At 38.1% G+C, this 25966-nt stretch overlaps 2 protein-coding genes and 1 pseudogene across 5 annotated transcripts in view; 1 reads left to right on the forward strand and 2 right to left on the reverse strand.

Annotated features, from left to right (window-relative positions):
• The window catches only part of LOC145496175 (uncharacterized), a 31075-nt gene extending 16963 nt beyond the window's left edge, over window positions 1–14112 (reverse strand). Inside the window, exons 1-11 of one of the 3 annotated variants that reach the window (XM_081475829.1) lie at window positions 13946–14112; window positions 13712–13838; window positions 12321–12428; window positions 11573–11785; window positions 10963–11048; window positions 9594–9898; window positions 7014–7835; window positions 5219–5248; window positions 4461–4626; window positions 3617–3840; window positions 158–2457 (exon numbers count right to left, since the gene is read on the reverse strand). In XM_081475829.1, the coding sequence (XP_081331955.1) occupies window positions 158–2457; window positions 3617–3840; window positions 4461–4626; window positions 5219–5248; window positions 7014–7835; window positions 9594–9898; window positions 10963–11048; window positions 11573–11785; window positions 12321–12428; window positions 13712–13780 (4323 nt within the window). In that variant the 5' untranslated portion in view covers window positions 13781–13838; window positions 13946–14112. Of the gene's footprint in view, window positions 1–157; window positions 2458–3616; window positions 3841–4460; window positions 4627–5218; window positions 5249–7013; window positions 7836–9593; window positions 9899–10962; window positions 11049–11572; window positions 11786–12320; window positions 12429–13711 lie in introns of all 3 variants that reach the window. The other 2 variants (XM_081475830.1, XM_081475831.1) reach the window with 2 other exon arrangements.
• A 365-nt stretch (window positions 14113–14477) lies between these two features.
• On the forward strand, window positions 14478–17712 carry LOC145494923 (cAMP-responsive element-binding protein-like 2). The gene is made up of 2 exons (XM_081474487.1): window positions 14478–14989; window positions 15492–17712. Exons 1-2 carry the CDS (start codon window positions 14585–14587, stop codon window positions 15579–15581), a joined length of 495 nt encoding a protein of 164 aa, XP_081330613.1. The 5' UTR covers window positions 14478–14584; the 3' UTR covers window positions 15582–17712.
• Window positions 17713–18648: 936 nt separating this feature from the next.
• On the reverse strand, window positions 18649–25899 carry LOC145494922 (uncharacterized; annotated as a pseudogene). Its single transcript, XR_014050344.1, has 4 exons — window positions 24742–25899; window positions 20839–21292; window positions 19949–20149; window positions 18649–19188 (listed from the first exon to the last, which is right to left on the reverse strand). The product of XR_014050344.1 is annotated as an uncharacterized LOC145494922 (transcript).
• Between the last annotated feature and the right edge of the window lie 67 nt (window positions 25900–25966).

The following is a 25966-nucleotide window of genomic DNA, read 5'->3' on the forward strand; positions in this document are numbered from 1 at the left end:
TTAACAGATACCTGTCAATCATCTATATAATTCATCAAAACTGGAATACATTCCGTCCGATCATCTCCCTTCCCCCCCGCCCCGTCCCTTCTCTCTCTGTATGTATTTTGGCATTTCTCTTATCTATACTAAGGTTAGGTGATAACAATTGCCTTACCGATCTATCTACACTGGCATTGGAATGCCTTGTCGGCCTCGCCCCAGCCTCCGACTCATCCGTCCAGCTAATTCTGTGTGGATTATCACTTCCGGCTCCCTCTGGACTAGACCGGATGTGTGCGTTGATAGACTGCTCTCCAGTAGGCTTGCTGGCGCTGTTTGTTGAAACGCTCTCCTCATATTGCCTTGGAGAGCTGTTCGTTCCTACATCATCACATTCAATAATTTGCCCGTCGGGCTTCTTCCGGAATGTTCGGGATCTGGTGATGTTGGAGGAGCTAGATATTCGAGCCTGCTCCTCTTCTCTCCTTCTGGGGGCAGTGTACATCTGACCCTCCCCTCCCCGGCTGGGAAGAGGACCGACAGCCGCGACTGCTAGTATTTCCAAATCAGGAGGGTGGTAAAATTCTTCTTCAGCACGAAATTGACTTCCGTCGTGTTTCTTCACGGATTTGGCAAACGTAGCATATTGTTCAGCCTCGATTTCTCTCTGACCGTGAACAGGAATCGTCCTGAACTGCGCTGACAAACTCTCTGATGCAGTAGCTTCTGTTTCCTTCCTGAAAGCTGAAAACCCGTCAGAGTGTCGCAGATTCAAACCTTTCTCAGTAGCCTCGGCGATTGCAGCTCCATTATTTCCGAATGGTTCTGTCTCTTTCCTGTATGTTGAGAATCCATCAGACGGGCGAAGTTCGTTAATATACACGCCTGCACTGGGATTTTCTTCATAAACGTGACGAGAATGAGTTCCATCAAGGGGAGCAAACTCATTCGCAGCACACCTCCGCTCTTGGCTTGCAGGTCTATGTTCTTGTGTACCTCCATGACCGTTTTTGCCAAATGTAGCGTACTGACCGTCTCGTTGCGAGCCTTGGAATGCTTGGTTACCCTGTGGTAAATTGCTGCCATCAGCCAAATCAGCACGTTTTCCTTTCTTGTAAGTTCTAAAGTCCAGTGCCGCAGGATCATTCTCGTAATGCTGGACCACTTCTTGGTTGAAATCAAACACGTATGCTTCAGATTTCTTTGCTCTGCTGACAGTTACAGAGTTTCTTTGCTCGTTTTCGTTCGTCTGAGGGTTCAAATTCTCACTTGCAGTCATGGGGTCTTCTTGAGCTCCGTGCGAGTTTGACAAGGAGCGTTCGAAAATCACCACATCCCCCGGACTGTCCTGCGCGGTCATATCACGCGGTCGAAAAGCAGCTTCTGGTCGGGTATCATCCTGTTGTCCTCGGATGTCGTCCCGTTTCCCTCGGGCAAAAGTAGGCGAAGGTAGAGGAGAACTTTCCAGGGAGTCCCGTCGACCGTCCACGCCCTCGGCTGGAAAAGCCTCATTTGAATCGCCGCCGCCAGAAGACAAAACAAGCGGTCTCAACCCAGACAGATCTGCACTTGAATTCGTTTCTTGATGACTACGTACCCTGAAATCGCTCGGTTCTGGATACGCCGATTGGCTGCTTAAGGATTCCGCCTTGGCGCGAATTTCTTCAGCGCGTGCATTGATCACAGGGATTCCAAGTGCTTGGGCAGACTCCACAGACACCTGACCCACAGTATAACTGCCGCGTGCAAGCTGCTCAAAGGACTTACTTTTGGTGGAAAAGTCGCGATACTTGTTAGAAGGCATTGTTTGAAATCGGGGTGTGGCGCTAGTTTCTGGTTCTTTAGTATAGGCGTCATCATCCTCTGCAACCAAAGTCCTCTCAGAATCTTCCCTTTCTTTCAATCTCTGGTTCTTTCTATCAAGCGTGTTTGCAGGTGAAGTCGTGAAAAACGCGGGCATAAACGGAGCTACATCCAAAGGAGAACAAGGGCTGCTAGGAGCAGTGGAGTTAGCGGAGGAAACCGAGTTAGGATTGGACGCTACCGAAGGACAAGGCTCTGTTGTCTCGGTGATAGGAGATAGCTGATCGGTGGGAACTTCCGCAGGGGGATCAGGTACGTCAAGGCGCGTGCGCTGCTCTGGAGGATTTCTAGGACTGCTGACCGCATTATTGCGGGCGAGCAGGATAGGATCATCGTCGTCTTCCATTTCTGCTCCATCCGGGATCTCGCGTAGCTTGTCCTCTGTAAGCCGCTGAAGTACTTCCAGTCTAAACTTGTTCATATCCTCACTGCTGACACTCGTGTTGAGTTCGTCCTCTTCATCCTGCGAGGCGGGTGCACTAGGAAGTTTACTCGCTCTCACGAACTTTCGAGGAGTCTCGACGCTCTTCCCAGCTAGGATCATGGCTTCTATCTCCTCAAACTGATTCAGTTCCTTGGTAGAGATGTCACTCGTGCAACTGTCCCGGACAACTGACAAATAAGAAACACACAGTACAGTATACATTAATAAAGGACAATTAATTAAAGCGTGGCCGAGTGGTTTAGGGCGCTGGATTTGAAATCTAGAGGTCCCTGATGGAAATCCTCCAACCTACCGCTATCTGGATTTGTTCTCGGTTATCCCCGAGTTCAACTCGTCGACCGCGTTATGTAAACAGCCAACTGGTCAGCCTTCCTCCAGTTGGAATTCTTAATAGTTTATGTTCCATTTGCAATACTTGTTTATTTAATTACAGTGTCCCCCAAGGTTTTTTCCTTTTTGTTTGGTTGATCTCTCTCTCAAAAATAGATCATTTCATAGTAATTGCGAGTACTTTCTGATAACCACATCCCACAGAGGTTACACGGAATAAAATTCAATACCTGCAATTAACGAAATTACTCGTCTTCGATCGAATAAATGTTGCAATACCCGTTGGCTTGACCGATGCATGTAAATTTCTGCACCGTTCGGAAAGTAACGATAAAGATGCTAAGTTGTTAACAAATTAACCCGAAAGAAGTTACACTCTCAAAGTTACGACCGTGTAAAAGAAGCGACCGCAAACTGCACTCAGTTGACTTGCCATGAGAATTGATGGAAAAACGGAAAGACTAAAGACTATACAACAAGCTGAAGCGATATAGTCTGATTATTTGTTTCAGAAGACCAGTAATACAAAAGCAATATATGACTCCGTTTAGATTTATCCCTTTGTTCTCTTCATGAAACATCATTACTTTACTAAGATGGATCAGCCCATATGAGGTACACATTTTAGCTACCACAAAGTGGAAATCCCACAAAACTTGCAACCCTCCAAAAGAAGCGAGAGGAAAGGTTACAAAATACGCAAATGACAAGGGTCGTTACGCTCGGAGCTTAATACCATGGTCATCAAAATGCACATGAGCATGGGTCATGGTCCAATAGGCAATTTCCGAGTTACCTTGTGCCTTTGCTTTAAACAAGTCTTCGTGCAAAACCTTTCATTTGAAAATGAGTTTGACTTGCATGAAAATGAACCTGCAGGGGGAGGGAACACATTTTCAAATGAATGGTTTTCGCACGAGGACTAGTTCTGACACAGAGCCAAAAGGCAACTCGGAATGGACTATTGAAGTCTTAGAGCAGTATACAATTGGTTACCTGATTGCGCAAAGTGCTGTCTCTCCCTCGGTTTATCTCCAGAAGGCCTCATATTCAGACTATCTGTTGATTTAGGACTTGAGGACAGACTATCTTGAGACGTGTGCTCGTCACGCTTAGTTTTCAATCCGGATGACGTCACAGGCACGTGGATCCCTTGAGTGCCCCGCCGGGGTGTACCCCCTTCTGCAGTCCTCTGGGGAACACTGCTGGTTGGGTTTGGTCTAAGTTGTGAGAATACAACTAAACGTAAGATGAAACTCATAAAAAGCACCATCCCATCAAACCTCGACTGGTTTTAAAAGGGAGTAAGTTACAGTCTGATTTCATTTTATGGGAGGTAAAGGTAAATCACGTTTTCAATCTTAGAAAATAGAGGAGCCACTACCGGCTCCACCTGTCCCCAGGGGTATTGCAACTCCCCTTGGGTAGGGTGTTGCATGTACAATGTAGTACATCCCAGATACATGTAACTTTCTAGTATTTTATCAGGCCGCACATGAGCTCACAATTTGCCAGCACTTGGGTGAAGAGAGACTTGGGGGAGTAACATATCTTAAACACAAAACTGGCAGCAACCAGCAGTTGAATTCTTAACTCTAGATAAGAGTATGGGTGGTTTGCAAACAATCTCCAATAGACTGAAATGACAAAGGTGTGGCAGCCATACTTGTCGTACAAACAAAAGAAGTTGATTGGAAATTTATTTTTGGCAATAACACCACATAAAAACAAGAATTAAAACCAATGCATAGATCTGCTACTAGCTGACCATCCTTCCTGCCACCTCATAGCAACTGTACTGTTACTGGAGATGACGAACAAGCTTGACAATAAGGCTCACCTGAAGTCCAGTGATATTCTCTCATTCCTGCTAGAGGCAAGGTTAGAATCAGACAGACTTGCCCCAGTGTCCTCCCTCCAGGCATGAAATGACTGCCTGGGCTCCACCTTTGCTTTATCAAGCCCAGTCAGGGACTGGGAACGCTGGAGGTCATTTAGCTGCAGTTCTGAAAGAGACATGCAAAACAACATCAACAAGTGCTCCAGCCATATCCCTGGGGAGTTTCACACTCAACACACAAATCCCACAGACCCTAATTTACGTGCAGCCCCAATTTACATGTGGCCAGAATGCGGAAGAGCTGTTCTTACAGGAATGCTTGCTACGCGGGCTATTAATTTATTGTTAAACATTCTCAAAACAGAGCATGTGTAAGGTAATATCTTTTATCAATTATTATTATTATTATTAAACACAACTCCAATCTACAACAAAATTAAAGATGAGGAATAACATTCTTCTTTAAATCTGTTTAAAGTAATAAGTTATTTTGTCTCTTAATTAATTGTACCTTATTTTTAATTTGTGTGATAGGCAAATAACTGCCAAGAGCTGTTCTGGTTACTTGATATCAGTCTGCAGTATAGCGGGATGTAAAATCCTTCAGGATCATATCTCTTTTAGTTTGAAATATTTTCCACAATGATCTGGTTGATGACCTCGTCACATTTAAATAAAGTTACATTTAATGGTATAGTTTGTCACAGAAGAAATATTATTTTAAACAAGTCACAAGGTTCCAGAAAGAATGCACATACCTTGCAAATATCTCTGTAGTATACTTTTATCTGAAAAGTTGGATTGTTATTTTACATGTAAGACAGATTTAACTTTTATCAATGGACAAGTCAACTCTGTTATTTTATAATTTTAATTTATATCTTAGTTTAAATAATTCGACAATAATCTGTGTCAGTTGAACAGTCGACAGGCTGGGCACAAAAAGGTTGAACCCATGACAGTTAGAATTATCGGAAAGGTATAACTTTGTTACAATACCACCCTCAATATTATTACCTTGAGTTAATTAGCAATATTGAATGAAAGATCATGCAGTCATAAGCGAATAGAATATTTTCAATTCACGATAAATTGACAGTGCTGAAAAATGATGCAGGCATTCAAAACAAAATAATAATATTAAAAATTTACAGACAAGCAAATGTAGAATTATATGGATTAAATAAAAGATAGAATACCACACATAACAAAATGAAGGATATCTGCATCCATAATAAAATGTATTTAGTAAATGTTTTCTGCAGAAACTGATTAAATTTTAGAATAACACAATATTCAAAATAGGTCTGCACTATAATAATAAAAACATTTACAGTTAAAACATTAAATCAAACCATATATTACATGTAGATCTTCCTCTGCTTTAGTTTACAAGACAAATGATGGAAGAATAATTTTAGGAGTGCCGAAAGCAAAACTTATTTTGCAACATGGAACAGCAGAGCTTTGATTTTTCCCTACTCAAAATTGTGAGATCAAAGTGTCAACACAGCAACAGACATGGTTAGATTATACTCATATTCGTGAATTTTCTGTCCTCATTAATTATTAATGAAGAAAGTGTGATATTTCATTACCTCAGTTTGAATTAATTTCTTCAATCACCACATCAAAATTTATTTTAGATGACAAGAAGGAAATTGATTTAGCCTGAAGCGATCAGCTATTTTCTTTTTCTTGCATTGAAATATATTCATATGTCATGATTAAGTATGCCAGTTTTCTATGTTTTAAAACCTGACATATTCACCTTCACTTCACAGGAGATACCAGAATTATATATTAATCATATATTGAAATTCTTATTTATGAATAGCAAGAAACTCGCATAGAGACTGAACATGAATATTTCCACCATAAATAATTATTATTATAATTTCTCAGTTTGTGAATATTGATAAATTAAAACAGAGAAAAAAAAAAACAGCAGGTGTATGATTTAATTGCCTGTCAAAACAAAAAATCTGACTGACATTCTATCATCTATTGACCAGTTTGCTGCAATGTTTGTGATATTCTATTTCAATACCAATACCAGAGGTTTCAATAAGAGCTGGTAACTGGCAGAATGTGCCCACTTTCTGGGAACTTCATTGGCAATTTTGCCCACCTACCTAAAAACTTATGGAAACCTCTGACTTGCATTTAAAATGTTCATTTGTTCTTTTAAACTTCAGGCCCGGGTTGTTCGAAAGATGGATAACGCTATCCACCGGATAAATCATTATCCAGCAGATAGTATGGTTTGTTTTGTTAGCACTTATCCAATGGATAGCAATTTGTCCGGTGGAAAGCGTTATTCAACCTTCAGACAACTGGGGCCAGTTCTTTACAGTGGGATAAGGGGCATTTACTGAGCAACAATATTACCAGTTAATTTTGTTAGCTATTTTATGGTAGAGTTTTTCCGACCCATTACCCCTGGGGATCATGGATAAACGTCATTTTATACGTAGAAAGTTTAAAAGATTACAGTGTAAGTACAATCATGTAGCTTATAAATAAATAGACAGTTTGATCTTTAATAGTTACCTTCTACTTCTTCTTGTTGCATATCCCACTCTTCAAGATCAAGCGTTCTTTGCTTCTGTTTGTTGCGACGCATCAGAAGCGGAACTTCTTGTCTGGGTGTGGCTCGTGGGCTGCCATACCCTCCAGCTAAGTTAGCTGGTAAATTATGTTTCCTTGAATCTCCAGCGAGAACTGGTCTCTGGAGTATTCCACTGAAGGGATTTTCTTTGTCTTTGCCTTTGTCTAAAACGTTTTCTTTATCATTGCCTTCTTTCAACAAATGTCCATTTAAAGGAGGTTGCTGTAGGTCATTATCGACAGTGAAATCCAGATGAAATGGTGACTTGAATGACAATCGACTATTTGAGTTCACTTGACCATCACTCTGGGATTTCCAAGCATAGCTGTTTTCCTGTCTCGTAGGATCAGAGGCAGAGCTGTTTATCTGCCCAGATATCGATGAAGACCTTTCACTTTTGAAAGACTCCCTGGAGCTTCGATGTTCAACTGATTTAAATTTGTCTGAGCTTAAAACAGGAGCACTAGAACTTTTATTATCCACAACATTTTCTTTGTTAGCAACAATATATCTGAGGTCAACATCTGACTTAGAAGTTTGTTTCTCGACACCATTTTCTGATGCCAGTGACTCTATTTCGCACTTGTGAAATATCTCCGCAAGAAGAGAAACAACATTAGGCTTCATGGCTTGTGATCCATACAATAGATCTTCAACTTTAAGTGCAAGAACAGATGTACAGATGAGCTGACTACAAAGGGAACGGAACAGATCAAGATTGCGAACACAGTCCTCCGTAGAGAGGTCTTTGTCAAAATGAACATCTGGAAATTTACAAGAAAAGAAACTGTGAGCATATGATAGAACATGTACACATACAAGACATGTATTAGTAATAAACAAATGCAAGTATTGCAAATAATAACATATATTTCTTACTTGTGAAACAATTCCTTGATATATCCTCCTAAAAAAGGCTAAAACAATCGCTAAATCTCTTGATACAGGGACTGAACAACCCATCATCATACAGTAACAGACAAGTTTAAGTAGACTGTCTCTTCCAAGTCATGATCCTCAACATGATACTCAAAACGCCATTTTTATGAGAATCAAGGATTGTAAATTGAGTATCGAGAAAAGAGTCTCACATGATCAAGAAAATCAGCTTATTGCTTAAGTTATTTCTTAAAGTGCCTATGAAGTAAAAAAATAATTGCCTCTTATTTGAAAGGCTTTTCAAAGTAAAGAAGAATGGCGTTTCCCTTTTTGGAATATCTTTTTTCGTTCTAGAGATATTGACGTTTTTGTATTATGCAAATGAGGAAAGCGATGACGTCATAGGTGGTTCTACTTGAACAGTAAAACACTGAATAAAGAATATCTCTAGAAATATTGAAGCAATGTTCTTCAAACTTGGCACCACAAATGTGCATCACAAAAGAAACAGAATGACACCTTCTGTGTTGTTGCCATGGCGACACTTTTGGCTCCAGTCTCTTTCTCTGAAAAACCACATATGCCAATTTGCAACCCTTCGAAAAGGGACAGAGGGTCTTGCTCAGAACACACATGATTCCCATATTGTCTTAACTCGCCCCACTAGATTGCTGGGAGTGGATGATCCTTGATTAAGATAAAATCTGGTAATGTTAGTTTTAATTAAAACAGGACCAGCGGTATAACTGTTGTCATGGTGACGGCACGACGGGTGTCATTTTGTTTCTTTTGTGATGTATATTTCTGGTGCCAAGTTTAGAGAACACTGCTTTAATATTTCTAGAGATATTCTTGATTGAGTGTTATACTGGTTTAGTGGAACTACTTATGACGTCATCACTTATAATACAAAAACGTGAATATCTCTAAAACGATAAAAGGTATTCCAAAAAGGAAAATGCCATTCTTCTTTACTTTGAAAAGCCTTTCAAATCAGCAGCAATTATTTTTTACTTCATAGGCACTTTAAGCAAACAGACTGCAACTCAGAGAATGGTGCAGTAAAACCAGTGCAAAGCAAGTGAATCATTCAATCCGTGATTTTGAGCAAACAATTCTGCCAAGTGTTAGCATAAGTACATGTGGTGGTTGTTGTACTACACCCTAACTTAACGGCATACTGCCATTGAATCTCCCATTAATAAACACTCTTCAGACCAAAAACAGTTTCCACTTAGAAGTGATGTCTGCTTAGGGGAAGTAGCGAGATTGCAGTGTTTGTACATTGTATGTGGGACTATTTTTCTTTCTTTTCTTTTTTTCTTTTTTTTTTTACTTTTTTCTGTAAGTAGCATACTGTAAGTTCATTGTACATGTACATGTACATGTATGTAATGTGTAGATTGTAATGCATAGATACGTACTCCATGGCCTTTTTTTTTTTTTTTTTTTTTTGTAACTGTAGTGTAAGTTTAATTGTAATTGTTGTAATTGTTTGAGCAAATAAAAAAAAAAAGTATGTGGGACTATGACAATGACTTGTTACTTATTCAAGAGTGAAAACAATTTCATTCACCAGCAAGGCTGATAATAAACAACAAATTTGAATTCACCTTCATGGTGGATAACAGTAAAGGAATTACCTTCAAGGTTAATAACTTTAGGATGGTAAAACATTATGATGCCAAGTAAACTCTTCCCATCACTGATATCGTTCAGAAGTTCTTCCATCATAGGAAATGCTGTCTGCACTTTTGGCTGCAGCTGGTCACGACGAAACCTGAATCGTTTGGCTTTGTCCTGATTCTGCAGAAGCTGTTCAGCATGCTGCTTTTGTCTTTTCAGCTGGTTGTCATTCAATGCTGCGCATATTTTGTTCATCCATAACAGCAAAGCATCCTCTAGATCAAATGGAAGCTCTTTGGAAGCATTGAATGATGAAAAGTTGCTGTGTAAATAAAGTAGAAAATTTATCGCAATACCTCAACTGTCAAAATGGTTATACAATAATTGGCAAAATAATTACAAAGTATTTTAATAATATACATGAAAAAATTACTCGATTCTGACTGGCTGAGAGCAGTGAAGTTCAAGTGTAATACCAGAGCAAGACGTGTAACACCAGTGCAAAAAGTGTAACACCAGGGCAAATTACACATTGTACATGTAATTCTGGATTACAATTGGCTGAAAGATAATAGGAAATTTTCTAGGCCATTTAAAATGATGACGAAAAAATTTTGTGCAGAAAGTTGGAAAAAAGTTTTCTCAAATGAGAAAAAATGGCTTCAAGAAAGATCTTCCAGCTCTTCCTCCACGGAATTTTTTTCATGTTTATCATATTATTAAAAAGTAATCAACATACAGTTTATCTCATTCAATTTGGAATTAATTTGCACTTGTGACTTTTTCAAAAAGCTGAAATTGCACTCGCCAAAGCAGCTTGCACAATTTCAGCTTTTTGAAAAACTCACTCATGCAAGTTAATTCCAAATTGAACAAGAAAAATCGTATAATTACCTAATATACAAATACTACTCTCTTTACTTTTATCATAATACATGTAAAGAGACTTCGTCAGGAAACTGTACAATGCTAGCATTTGTGACCAATTGCTGCTGACCGCTAGGCTCAAGAGAAATGAGAAGAGAAGGTGTAACTTAGTTTTGAGTGGTACATGTACTCTATGTCCTGTATGTACTGGTCAAACCTCTACAAAACCGACGCCCAAGGGACAGATCTTATTGTCCTTATGCCATACTACAGAGGAAGAGACTAATACATCTATATATGAATCCAGGTTTCACTAGGACTATGTTTGCTGTGTGTGATATTTAGGTGTCCATATTATAGAGCTGTCTGTAACGTGAGCTTTGACTATACATATCACAACTAATGGTACCGTAACAATAATAAAGACTCATCACTAAATTTTGCTCCTTGTCATCCCCAAGGGGGGCATGCATGAAGAAAATATAACAACTAACAAATTAAAGCACTAATTATCAATACCTGACACTCTGGATAACCTGTTGAACAGTGACCATTCGTGAAGAGAAGGCATTCATCAGACAGTCCATCAGTGCGAGATGTGTGGACTAAAAAAGAAACATCAAAAACAGAGACATGTCAATGACTTTTTACTAGAGAGCTCAGACGAGGGAAATTAGTCTGAAAATACCATTAATCTGATGTAATTTCAAGGTCAAACTTCCAGAGACAAGTATTTTGAATAGTATATATCTCACTAGAATGGAGATTACAAGTATTACGTATACATGTACAAGTAATAGCAGTTTCGCTCCTGCTGGAGGTACAGTATGGTACAGTTCTCTCCTAGCCCCTTCCTATTAATTTAAAGAAGAAAATATCATTTGAACAGAAAAAAAAAACTGGTGACAATTCCACCACCCCAACCCCACCAAAAAAATTATTGAGACCATAAGGAGTGTATACAGTTCAGATTTAGTTCTTTGGTTAACAGGCATACATGTCACTTCCTTCAGATTATAAATAGCCCATACAGTCTGTTGTAGAGCTTTTAAACCCAATGACAAGCCCACTCTTCACAAAATAAGTATATGAGCACTGTGGATCAAAATTTAACTTGTCAAGCTAATACCTTTCTAAATGGTTTCTTTTGCTGTAAAGCAGAATCTGTGACAGCAATGTCACCTTCTTCAACCACATAAAAGCCATGACGAGAGAGGGTCTGAAGAAGAGCCCACTGACCAACCACAGGAACTTTTCCATCAAAGATGCTGTCACAAACCTTGCAGTAAATCACACCATTTGTAAGGAATTCTGTTACCTCTGGACGGACAGTAATGCGTTTCTATTGAAATAAATGTACTAAACTTATTAGTTGAGTTTAATATTATTAGCCAGGTCACATATTTCATTGTCTCAGTTTCATTTTATATTCAATAGAGATCATACACATTAATCACTCTGGAAAGCTGCCCAAAACTGACAATAGCATACATACAGGGTAAAGGTAAAGTTTGCATACACTGTATGAGCCCATCAGGCTGGAGTTTATCCCGGTTTCTGTAGTATGAAGTGTCTATGAGTATTTCTACCCCCCCCCCCCCCCCTGGATGGGATGCTATCCATCGCAGGGTTACCCTTATCATTTAAATTTACCGGTACCCATTTATACACCTGGGTGAAGAGAGGCACTATAAATTAAAGTAAAGTGTCTTGCCCAAGAACATGACATAATGTCCCCGGCCAGGGCTCAAACCCGGCCCGCTTGATCCAGAGTCAAGCACATTAACCATGAAGCCACTGCGCCTCTATTAAAAATAAACTTAGTTCTACATGTAGTTAATGCTACAGTAACTGTTCTAGACATTCATGTAATGTACCTCGGAATCCCTCTGAATGGGACTGGTTACTTGGGATGGGATGTTATCAAATTCTCCATCTTCAGTAGCACGAAATACTAACCAGTAAAGAGAAGCCGCAAACTTCGCCTGTTGACAAAATACATGTACGTGTAGCGAAATGAGACATCTATCATCGGTATCGTTGGTAATAATTTATATTCTCGTGTTGCATGTCTTGAAATAATGACGTATCAGCCTGAGCAAAAATAAACCTACATGTGTATAATGGTAGGAAGTTAATTCAGGAAGTGATCTGTACAATATTACAACACTGACTTTTATTTAGTGATTATAATTCAGTGTTTTGCAAGAAAAAAATTGAACTACTTTTTATATGACTTTTTTTTCATTAATTATTGTTGTAAATGTACAATGTGTTGTTCTAGAAAATATCCATATCCCTCCCATGGTAGGTTTTTAGCTTGAAACCCCTCCCACCCAACCCCTCTGGAAATTCCATTTTAGTGCCATACTTTCCTTTAAAAAATTGGGCTTTTGAAACCCCCCTCCCCCTTGAAATTTCTGTCAACCTTCCTTGGGGTGGGTGTGGATATTTTCTGGAACAACACAATTTGTATTTCTACTTAGTCTTATGTATATGGCAGTGACACCACTGCCATAATCTCCCCGAAAATAGTCACAGTGAGAGTTTTTCCACAACTTTATTGCCTTATTTCTGTACATCCCTGGGCCTATCATGGTATGAGGTGAAACTATGCTGTATTATTGACACTTGTGCTAACCATTTGACATGCTAATATCAATGTGCAATTACGTGGAATATTCCTTAAAAAGCCTAAATTAGTGCCGACCAAAACTGACAGAAATTGTTCTAGTACAATCTGTAAAAATTTATTTCAAACTGTGACAACTAAATTTGTAGACTGTATTTTTGCCATTTTTTTTCATACTGTACTGATATTAAGAACTCCTTTACACAGTAAGAACTCTTTGCAAGTTTGGTTTTAATTTATTAACTTGTCTGAGAATGTTTACATGCCTAAATTTCAATCTAAATGCAAATTGATCACAACATAAATCATCCCACATGTTTCCTTAAGTAATGGAAACGGATCATTTAATAATCTTATCACGACTACGGTACGTCTGAGATCCACAGGACTCAACAAATTTGAAAACACTTCAACTGTCGATTAATTAAAACGTACAAGGGGAAACAATTTAACAACAGGAAGTGTTGCAATGGATATCCCTGTTGTGACTTCGTTACGTTTGACACTGTATTTAAAACATGGATTTGCGTGAAGTTCTCCATTAATAATACATAATTTGCCAGAAGCCACAAAATCGCTCTTGTAGCGTGTGGACATGAGTTTATAGTAACTTACAATTCTGGCATACTTACGTACCTCAAAAGGATCATATTCTGTCACAGGTATCACACTGTACGGGACATTTTCCACTTTAACGTCGTCCATCGATATTCTTCTTCCTCAGGACTCGTGAGCTTCAAGAATCCATGAAGTCCAATACTAGCTTTTGATTACAAGACGAACCATATTGTCACTTATCAAAACGTTTTCGCGTCTAACAAAATGTCAAATCCATGCCAAAAAGTCACGTTAATTTGTTGGTAGTTCTACCTATTTTTCTTCACACAGACGTCCATCTTCACGATTTTCCTTTCCAGACACATCCTTTACCAATGTTTAGGGCATCAAGCAAGCTAAGGGTACAAAAATACTAGAGACACTCAATTGTTTTTGTTCAATATTCCTTTCATATTTTCGAACCATTCAAATTAGCCTCCACGCCTGCGCAGGCCCTTATGAATATTTTCATCACCAGTCTCATTCTCGTCCCCTTTGGTCGCTGAGCGTCTGGGACTGAGTAGACCCTTTTAAGTATTCATTTCCAAGCCCCAACTATATTTGGAAGAGGGCCCCACTTTGAACACATCCGGAAGCGCTGCTGTGTCATCATCATGTGATTGTCATGTGGTTACACCTTCGCGCCAAAACTACGTCACTGAATACGTACTGACCATAATCAGTTCCTGATTGGTTCCCAAAAAGAATGTTTCGCCGCCTGTTGCTCGGAAACAGGTGTTTTATCCAATCAAAATTAGAGCCGTGGTTTATTTGATTGTCAATCAAGTACCAAAACATTACATCACTTTGTTTTGATCCGTGAAGGTGAATTTTACCACGTACGTGAAGGCGCTCGTCTTCCTGAAAAACCTAGAAGGTATCTTGAGATTTCCTGCGCGTTTTAAGCCGTGCATGGCTGTTGCTTCTTCCTCTTTTAACAAAGAGAATTCTTACGAAGAGACAATAGCAGAAGAGATCGTCGATTCGACTCAAAAGGAAGGAATGAAGTGTTCTTGGACTGGGTCTCGTCGGACAAAACACGACAGTATTTCTTCGGTGGATAGTAATTCTTCCTCTGATTCGCCTTTCTCAGATTCTCAGAACTATAAATCTTCAAAGATGAACTCAACTAAAAAGCCTTGTGGAAGAAAGAGGGGAAGACGACCTTCTAAAATCGATCTTGAGGCAAAGCTCGAGCGAAGTCGACAATCTGCTCGAGAGTGCCGCGCTCGTAAGAAGCTGCGGTATAAGTACTTAGAGGAAATGATTGCCGACAAGGAAAGCTATGTTTACCAGCTTCGAGAAGAGCTAGAAATGGTAAGAAGCATTCCGATCGAGTAACTAGACAAAAGTGTTGTTGTTGTATATAAGCTTATGTTGCAATCTAACTGATTTTGTGAAACTGGCCCCCAATGTGTGGTTGAAAGAAGACACTATTCACATGATCGTGAACTGAATAAGCTTATGTATTTTGTTAAACCACTTAAGCTTACGTAAATACTAAATTCACTGGAAATCTCTTCACCTTTTCTTTGACGGTGGGTGATTATCAATTTTGTTTTTATACAGAACATTCTTGATCAACATTGCAGACTAAACAAATGGGATCTTCCAGATAAACACACGAGAACGCCATACACTTTTCACGTGTTACCATACTGCATCAGATATAACCATCACCGTCAAATTTTACTTCCTAACTATGATGGCTATCTTGACACAACCTCACCTTCACCCTACATGTTGTTATCTTAAGTGAATATTATTTTTGTTCAGTGTTGTTCTTTGTTCTAACTGGTGGCTTTATTCGTCTTGACAGTACCGCCGCTGGTGCAAGGCCGTTGATAAAGGAGCTTACCCAACAGAACTGTTGGAATTTCTCAAAGATCATACAAAGAGTGGCAACTGAAGCTCTGTGATTAGCAATAGGGTGCTTAACCTAACTGATCAGTTAGCAGATGCTGGCCATTCCCTCTGATCTGGTCTCAAAATACTCCATTCAATGTTAGATGATGATCAACCAAGTTCTGAACAAGGACTCGATAACCTATTTTTTTTTTCTGTGGCTTTTCATGGGTATTTCAGATAAATCAAAGTTGGTGACATTACAAAAAAGTTTTTCCAGATTCCAGTTGACATCTTTGTTAACATCAGTGTTTTCTAATCTCCTTAGCATAAATTTATCAAAAATTAGGTAAAGTGTCTCGCAAACAGCTGAAAACTATTTTATCTTGTAACCATATATGCTCTCCAAAGCGACATCTATTTCCTTACATTGCTTTTCTAAGGTGAAATGTTAACAATGTTAACAAGGAAATAAGTTCTTTAGGCTATTTTTATGCAAATCAGGGGCTAGTATAGGTCAATTTTGATATATTAAAGGGTCGATCTGCACTGAGGACAAAACTGTTTTGTTTTAGCTACAAAATATGTCAACATATAACTTTTATCAGTGAGGATGGGTTTATTTTTCCTGCAAGGACAAAATATTTTGACTCGGACAAATTTATCAAAGGAGCCACTGTCCTGCCACACTCACACTCATCCTCATCGGGTCCATGAGGACTCTTGAGGCCAGACTGTCCTGCCTTGGAGGCTTACAAACTTTTTGTCCGTGGCTCTGAGGCTTAGGGGAACAAAACAACGGAAATCACATCAAGGTTTAGAGATAAATGATTACTAATTTCTTTTGTTTTATTCCCCTAAGCCTTGGAGCCAAGTTAGAATTTTTAATGAAGTTATATATTGAAATTGGCCTATCTCAGGGCCGGGGTCTACAACATGTGCACCAAAAAATTCATTACGAGTCAGAAGAGCAATACTGGTAACAAAAAGAATATTATTTTGAATATCAACAAGTTTATAAAATCAAAGGTTCTTGTTTTAGATTTCTGGAAAATATGTTGGAAAAACTACATGTACTGTAAGACTTAAAAGGTGACAGAAGTATAAAAAAAGTAATACGTCTACTAAAAACATCAATTTTAGAATACATAAACCTCTTATTAGATCAAAGGATTTATTCTGCTGTAAGAAAAAGGAAAGGGTGCACCCCATTCCCTGTATCAGTGAGGGTCAAAATAGTAGGGTGGTGAGGACATTCCTCAACACAAAATCTCAGTCTAAACCACCACTGATTAAAAATCATAATTTGGTGATGTCCTCACAATATGTTGTTCACCATTCTTTTAGACATGCTCTGACTTAACATCTATAGTACTGTGAATGTCTTGCAAGTTTGCAGGTTATAACATTGCCTACATGGATAATTGTGGGGCTTAATACATGTGAAAGCTCTGTTGAAAGTAGTTGTTCAACATGCAGGTTTTTCTCTTCATTCATAAGCTACAATTGAAAAACTTGAGGAGTTCAAATAATTTTTTTGAGAATGTAGATTAAAAGAAATTTTAAATTTATATCTTATTGAGGCTTAGTTTAGAAGGCATGAACAGTCTTATACAAAGCCCTGCTATATTGAAAATGGAAATTGTTTTGATGGGTTTTGTTTGTGAACTATTTTGCAATTTTGTAATTATGTTTTTTTACTAGGCAAATCAAATTTACTGTAGTCTAGGTAATACTGGAGCAGTAGACTTAGAAAGTTTGCAGTCTTTGTTTAGTACAGTAGGCAGATTAACTGAACATAATTTCTCAAGGTTTGTTGTTTATCAGTTAAAGGGTGTTTTGTGCCAACGTTGTCCATCGAGACTACACGTATGTGAATTTGGTGCAATGTCAGTAGACTGGTGAAGTTATAGCTCATATGCAGTGCTTTTATATTGTGATATTAGCTCAAGTTCATCTTGTTTACAATATGTTGGCTGAGAATGTTTTTTGGGTGTTTTGTGATACATCCAACCAAGTTTGTACTGTCCAAAGTTAAATTGAAGGTTAACATGCTTTGGTAATGACCAAGTACAGATTTGAGACTGACTAATCAAAGTCTTTGTGAATTACAGGTATACAGTATCAGACAAAATGGTTTCCTTTGTTAGCGAAGTTTTAACATCTCAATAAAGTTACAAATTATTTATGCTGCAGGAATGCTGTTTGTTGCTGGTCCGAAAATTAAAGGTAGTCATTATCACAGTCACTGTAGCCTGCACACAGGCAGCTAGTATATTTCATGTGCATGTTTGGTTTTGTCGGCAGTGCTGCAAATGGGAGAAGCAAAGTTACCGGATGGTGAAGCTTCAAATGGAGGGGACTTCAGACTTTGTTTCTCTTGCTAGAAGCAAAGCACTCGCGTGCAAAATTCCACTAGTTATGCAGGCTAATAATTATTGTGCAACCGCAAAGAAAATTTGGTGATAGAGGTTATCATTTACCAAGATGCATGTTTGAGGGAAAAATAATCTCTTTTCATATAGTGCAAAGAAAAATCCTGTTGTGAATGTACTTTGCACTTTCCTGTCCACTTCATTCAGATCTGTGGTCTTACTGTGCCTGTAACCAACTGGGCGGAGTTTAAAGCCCGATTAAGCTAACCCAGGATTAGCAAGGATTTTGATTTCAGTTTTGTAACTTTTCCATGAGGTTTCTGTTTTTATTGTTTGTCCTTCGCTTTTGAATTTACATAATGACAAACAATTCATTTTCTACTCAAGAAAAATTAATACTTCAGTTAACTTTTAATCCTAAGTTAGTGTTAAACAGCTTTCTTTTCAAAGAATCAGGACATTTCAACCTGGAACACCCCTTTGTGAGAGGTATTAAGAAAGTTGGACGACACTGAACATGTTTAGAAATTCATGAAAAAACAATGCACTTATAACCATAAGACAAGTACATTGCCAAGTATAAAATAATACAGTTAACCTGCTCCTCTTTGCAACTGCTCTTGTTGATCACACCTGACAGATACAACAAGCTAGATGTGTCAAACTGATCTGATTTGTTTTAGATGACCCTAGACGACTCTCTTTGTAAAGTTAGTAGGGTAAATCACCAACTTCCAAGTATATAGAGACAACAACTGACCAAAAACTTGGTTGGTTTATTCGAAACTTATTTTACTGGTACATGGATGGAAATTATGGATGCAATAAAATGCAAGAAGCTTTGTCGCTGACCTTTTTTAATGTTAAATACAACAGCGATAACTTTGAAAAAGACATTTCAGCTAAAAATCTTCAGCCTTCATTGGATTAGAATGGTAAAATAACAATGGATTTTTCAACAGTTTACAGCTGGATTAACCCCACGTACAGTATAGTACACATTTTAGCTAACAGCTGCTACATGTAAATCCTACAGTAACCAGAGCTGTTATTTTTTAACCTTCACAGTAGTATATTCTTTAAAAAACATCTGAGCACGACTGTATGTTTACATAAAAGGCTGTTGAAAAGATGCATCAAATTCAGTAAAACAGGGAGTAAAAGTTGATTGCGCAGGTGAAGAGAATCTGAAACCAGGATTCTCTGGGAAAGAACTAGTCGCTTTGACAAAATTTGATGTAAGATGAGGGGGTTTGAAGTTTCCTCTTCCTCTGTGACTTTGTCCTCCTCTGAATGCTAAAAGATGGGAACATTGGAATTATTTGAAATTATTAGGTAACAAAAATAAATTATTTTGCAATATAAAATTGTGCTCATACTGTACTTTCACAGCAACCTTAAGCTGCATGCTCATTCAATTTGGAAATTACTCCCCTACAGACGTTATCACATGTACGCCCTGAATTGTACTTCACTCATTAACAATTAGACTACAAGCCTGAATTTTCCATGAGGAAAGAAGGGCAAGTGGTCTAATTGTTTTCGTAGACACTCTTAAGGATTACAACACAAAACCTAATTTTTAAGCCCAAAATTAAATAATTTTCAAGAGCAGCATGTATGAAATCAATGTCTATTAGCAATCAGTATAAATCTACTAGCATTCTATTACGAATGCTGTCCTCTGATTGGCTACGCTACTCACTATTCTGTTATGGATAGTGAGAAACATAGCAGTGTGTGCTTGTTAACAAAATGACAGCCACTTCTTTGTGTTTTCGAGGTGTTTGTGAAGAGGATTTAAGTAAAGTTTTGAATGACTACTAGATCTATATTAAAACAATTAGATTATTCACTCTTGATTTCTGTGCATGATAACTGACTCGGGTTGGACCCTCATCAACTATCACGCAATAGAAATCTCAAGCTCATAATCTAATCGTTAAATAAAAAAAAAAAACAATGAGAGAACCAATCAGACTCGCAGATTTCCAATAGAACACAGCTGACTGGCTACTAATAATAAGGTTATTAGATCTTGGTCTTTTAATATTACCTCCTCTAGCTCTGCCCCGACCTCGTCCACGCCCTCTTTCCTGGCCTCTAAACTGCACATGGGTTGTTTGTTTCTTTTGTACTTTCTTAATATGCTTTGAACTTGTTAAATGCTGTGTCAACTGCATCTGCGAATTGAAGGTTGTCCTACAATCATCACAGTGCAACACAGGTCGAGATTGACCCACTTGGAGTCTTTTACCTGTCAGTGACAAAAAAATTCAGCATTTCAGTCATTAATTAATTAAAAGTAATATAAATTTGTAAGTAGCTACTTAACACCTGGGTGAAGAGAGGCGGTCATGTTCAATATCTACAAACTGATACAGTTCAAAAATACAGTTGAGCCCCTATTTGGCAACCACCCCTATTAGGCAGCCAGTAATCAAAGTCCAGATGAAGGCTTTTCTATTGTTTTAACCTCCAGTAAGCTGCCAGCCCCCTTGAAGTAGTCACCATCCATTTCCCCGAGGGTGGCCGTTTAATAGGGATTGAATTGCATAATTTTACAATCCATACAGTTTGACAGATCTTAAAAGACAGTTTTTGGTCAGTTTACTCACTCAGGGCACTCAAAATAATTGTAAACATGTTACTTGAGTAAGGAGGTGGAACAGCTTGTCGATCCGTAGGGATTTTACAGATGGTAAGCGCAGTTTACCTTCTGTATACAATACAAAAATTCCTTAGAATATAAATCATGTGTTATTAAGGGAGAGGGTTGAGGCGGTTCCTCCAGGAACATGACATAATGACCCTGGCCAGAGTGGAACCAGACTGTGTGTCCCAGAATCTATTGTCCCAACCATTAAGCCATCAGACTTTCCACTCCTTTTCTAAGTACTCTGGTGATTTACAACAAAAAGACAGAAAGGAGGTATTTTTACGTACTAGCAACAGTGTTTTTGTGTTTTGCTCCTTGGAGATGAGTGGCCATTTGAATCTTGGAGTTCACTGTTAAGCCACACTGCTCACAGTACAGTCCCTCGCTTTCAGAGCCATTTGCCGATGACAAAGGTATTGTTCCATTTTCAGTTGCGGCAACTGAGTAAGTTCTGTCTTGTCGATGATTAAGTGATGCATTAGATTCTGTTGTTGACACCTGCAATTCTGTGTGACTCACTCCCACACTCTGCAATTTCTGTTTGTGCTTTTGACCTTGAAAATGTTGCACAGCTTGTGTTTCTGAGTTGAATAATTTTTGGCAGACATCGCACTGTAAATTTACTTTGCCAAGCTGTCTTGGTTGTTCTACTGAAGGCATTACTGGTGGAGGATTAGGAGCTACTTGAGGTTGAACGGGAGCACTGCAGGTCACGTCATGTCCGTCGGAAGTCTGAAACAGCTAAAAACATTTTAAATTTTATTTCTTAATTTTTTTTAGAATGTTTAATATCGGAGAATATTCTTTGTATGGGAATTTCGTTTCCCCCAATTATTCTCCAGTCATGTCCTTTTTGTTTTTCATGACAAAGTATTATTAAACTTAAACTTAAATTTCAAAGCAATAGTTCACGTAAGTTATAATTATATTGCTGTCAGTGGGAATGATATGTTTAAAGAGATTGTGATTTCAAGATTGTAAATGCTTGTGAAAGACTGCTCAGACTTCTTTTTTGACTACTTGCGCTTGTCCTTCATGTATGACGCAAAGGAAAATCATGAGAAAAAAAAGTCACGCAAAATCCTGGCGCCAAGAAGTGCGCGAAAGGAGGGACTCCAGGCTCCTCTTGCGTGCCTCTTGCCCTAGGGATTTCAGGCGGCAATAAATTATTTTTCTCTTGTAATTTATTTGCAGACGCACTAAATGGACTAAGCAGCCTAGCTTAAACTCTTCACTCCAGAGCTCTTTGATCCCTTTTTAGCACAACTGTTTCCAAATAGGTCTGCAATGCATGCATATGTGGTTTATGAGTACATTAGTTGTAAAAGTTCATAAAAAATAATTCAATGACTTCTTGTTTAACTTAACAGAGCAGTAAAACTGAGAGAAATTAACTAAAGGTAAGCCGACCCTTGTTTTAAAATTAAATCTACTAACAGCAGAAAACTTTTCCAGTAAAGAACTGAAATATCATTGAATAATTTTCTTCAAGGAACTGGATTCCAAGCAGGGAGCACCTTAATTGCATACACTGTACATGAAGATGTATTAACAATTTACTACCTGTGGTGCCAGCACATTTTGTGGTTAGAGTCTGCCATGACAACTTTTATTTTATTTTATTTTGTTTATTTTTTATTGTTTTGGTTTTTGGATCTTGGTTGTTGCCCCATACAGATGACTGATAAATAAATTGATAGCAACTGTGCTTTGAATTAACTGCAGCACTGGATATCACTGGAAATACTAGATATTGGACCAGACACAACACTGATTTATCATTGAAAACAGTCAAACTTTCAGTCCTGGGTGGAAAGAATTGCCTTCCAGACTTGACACTATTAAAACATGTAACTTAATTTTACAGTAATGAGTTCCATACACCTGTTATCTATTGCTAAATTGAGTGAATTTCTAAATATGAGATTTAACAATGGCATCAGTAAATTAAAAAGATTCCCCTATTTGAGCTTAAACAGTTGTAAGTTCATCTAGTTTTGTATTTGAGTGCTTATGAAAACATGCTTTGATATATCCCCAATTACCTCTTGCAAAAAACAAAACCACAGATGTCCAGATGTTTTCACTTTACCTTGAACTACTGGTTACACCGTTACTTCTGATCAGTAAATTATAATTGTATATAAATTTATCCACAAGTAACATTACATTGCTTGATGTGTCTCTACGTATTTTGTCTATCTCTTACAGCCGCTCACATGTAATTTGGTTGCTATCTTTTACAGCTTACGCAGAGCAATACTACAGCTAAATACACTGACACATTTAATAAATTAAGTTTTCATTCATTCATTCATTCAAAACACAGGTGCTTTTTTTACCTTGAATACACACAGCTAAATTAATTATTGTTTATGCTACAAGAAAATTATGCTACAGAACTATAGCTAGTGGTTACACCATTACTTCTGATTAGTAAATTACAATTGTTTATAAATTTATCCACAAGTAACATTACGTTTGAATGCATGATGTTTCTCAAGGTATTTTGCCTATCTCTTGCAGCAGCTTACATGTACCTGTAATTTGGTTATCTTTTACAGCTTAAACTGAGCAATACTACAGCTAAATACACTGACACATTAATAAAGTTTTCATTCATTCATTCATTTAAAAACACAGGTGCTTTTTTACCTTGAATTCACTTAGCAAAATTAATTATTGTTTCTAAATTTATCCAGGAGTAAGTTACACAATTTTCTTGTAGCATGAGTTGTCTTTACCTATTTTGTCTATCTGCTCATTTCAGTCATCTTCAAACAGCTTACACAGAACAATACATGAACTACAGAAACAAGGGTTTTTATCACCTTGACCTTGTCATAACTACACGTAGCACTACCACTTGATCATCCACGTACAAATAATGAGTGGTTATGCTACATAAGATTTACAGACTCGAGCCAAGTGCAAGAGATTGTAAATGATAAAACCTGATTAACGATATAACTTAATTGGACTTTTTTCAGTTACTTTCCACAGACAATGCATTGGTGTAAAGAAGGTTGAATGAAAAGGTTTACACTTGTTGGGACAAATTGTATGTCCAATTTACGTACATGTACACATTTATGCATTGTTCTCATTGAACAGTAATTTCCTAGTTTTGTTTCTCATTGATTATTAATTATCTTGATAAGAGCACAATGCACAAATAGCCAAGGAATAATCTGTCTGTGACCAAAGTATAATGTAACAACATTACATCAGTATTGTCTTTACAAAGTATGTCAAAAAAATAAAATACAACACTACAAGTAGATTGGTTCAGCCTGTAGCTTTCAAGACATTAACTCAGCAGTGTACAAACAATTACCGTTGTAACCAAAACACTGTTCTAAGGACTGTAACAAAAGCTGCAGATTAATTAGGTGCAGCCTGCTGTTATAATAAGCTACCAAATGATTTTTTGATTAGGTTGTTACCTGAACGGACAGTTGCAGACTATTCATTCTGTCAACTGGGTTAACTAAGAAGAAGGTTTAGAATTTTAACTCCACGTTTTGCTTGCTCAGCCCATAAATTCTTAAATTTAATTAAATACCACATTTTTGTGGTGGGACATGTTCTTAAAATATTCATAAGAGTGAAGACAGTAGCTAAGGTATGTAAGGGTTTATAAAAACAGCTGTATCATAATCTCCGAGAGATCTTGTTTCCATATAAGGCTTATATTATATTATCGGAAAGAAAACCTTACAAGTTGCTGACGTAAGACACACTGCATAAGAGCAATAGAAAAGTATTTTTGAACCAGATGTTGCACTTATACAAAATGTCTAAAAATGTAGCAAGGCAATGTTTCATAACATAATAAATAGAGGTAAACTTATTCAGCTGAGAAAACAATGTGTGTCCGCAAATCGTACCACAAACGCGCTCCCAGTGAGAGAAAAAAGAATTAACTACCATCGTCGTGATCTGTGAAGAAGTTGTGTAAACAGTAGGCTAGGGGGCAAAAAATAAACAGCCCTATAAATGATATCACTAATCCCGGCACTAATCAAAGAAGGAATTTCTTGAGTCTGATAAAATTTTAATGACAAGCGGAGTTGAACTTTGAAAGGTGAAGGTGAATCGAAATCATGCCGTCCAAAACCAATAACTTTCCACGTTCAACTCCATCACCGCAAACAATTATATTTTAATAAAACTCTACCTTAACTTACCATTCTAAATTTTTCCACTTTCTTAACTTTGTTCAGATGGACTTTCCCTTGTCTGTGCTGTATAGCTTGACTGATTGAATTCAATTCTACGTTGCAGGTTTCGCAAAATAACTCTCGACCAGACAGCCAAGCCGGTGATTTCTTGTAGGGTATGTCATTATGTGGAGTGCCAGTTTCTTTTCGCTTTGTCCCCACGTTAGTACTGTTTTGTTGCGGAGATGGAAAGTTAGGTATCGGAGGTATGGCAGATGGGCCAGAGTTTTTCAAAGGGCTGGTGTTTACGATAGGATTGCTGTTTAGTTGTTGCGAATGAGTTTGAAAAGCCGCCATTTTCAATGATCTCGATGTAGTGCGGGCGCGTGCGGTCTACCATCAGTCTGTACATGTATCATTCACGAAATTGACAAGCGTTTATCTTTGAAGGGGTGGGGCTGGGGGAGCGGTTCAGTTTATGCCATTTCATCAGCACGGTCTGCTCGACGAACTGTTTTGTTCAACGTTATACGGTGCCTACTAAATACAGAGATAACAATGAAGCAAGGCTGATTACTACGTAGAAATATTCACGGGAGAGGGTTGAAAAGGGTTTTTGCGTGATGAGTGATTGCCCCAAAATTAGCAGCGTGATTGAGACCAAATTAGCCGCGTGACACGGGACAGGACATCATAACGTGACGCGTGATTTGCTATTCTACAAGCACGTTATGCGTGATTTACCAATTAGACTTCCGTGATAAGTGAACGGTTCTTTTAGCCTGCAGAACAGCTAGAGCCCGCTAATCCGCCTGTTCTGCAGGCAAGGCTCTTTGAACTAGAAGGATAGCATTCCGTTCAAAGTAAATTATAAGAGTAAGTCAATTGAAAATAGTTAAACTTTGCACAAGGACTATGAGCTTCAGTGTTATTTTTGTCCATTTTGTCGACCGATCATTTTTGGCAGTGTATCAGACCAAGAGAATATGACACACCATATCCGAATCCGGCTATCGTATAAAAGATCTGCACGAATTTCGTCCAAAAGAGCTGAAACGAGAAACACACGTTAGGTGTCATTTTATACCGCTCGAGAAGACAGTTGTGTAAGCAACGAGAGACTACACAAGAGAAACGTTTGTGTGCCACTTAATGAAGGTCGTCATAAAGACCTAACTGAATTCAAAAGCCACGTTACATCCTTTACAGACATAAAAACGTTGCTGCACAGAAAGGATTTGCAAGTGTAAAG

The sequence above is a fragment of the Orbicella franksi genome, chromosome 8 (assembly GCF_964199315.1).
Source record: "Orbicella franksi chromosome 8, jaOrbFran1.1, whole genome shotgun sequence".
NCBI classification, from domain to species: domain Eukaryota; kingdom Metazoa; phylum Cnidaria; class Anthozoa; order Scleractinia; family Merulinidae; genus Orbicella; species Orbicella franksi.

What these genes read in the sequence shown, in the direction of transcription:
- LOC145494923 (XM_081474487.1), top strand. Translation starts at nt 14,585, where the DNA reads ATGGCTGTTGCTTCTTCCTCTTTTAACAAAGAGAATTCTTACGAAGAG. An exon ending in TTCGAGAAGAGCTAGAAATG is followed by an intron (nt 14,990 to 15,491) that starts GTAAGAAGCATT and finishes TCGTCTTGACAG; the next exon opens with TACCGCCGCTGGTGCAAGGC.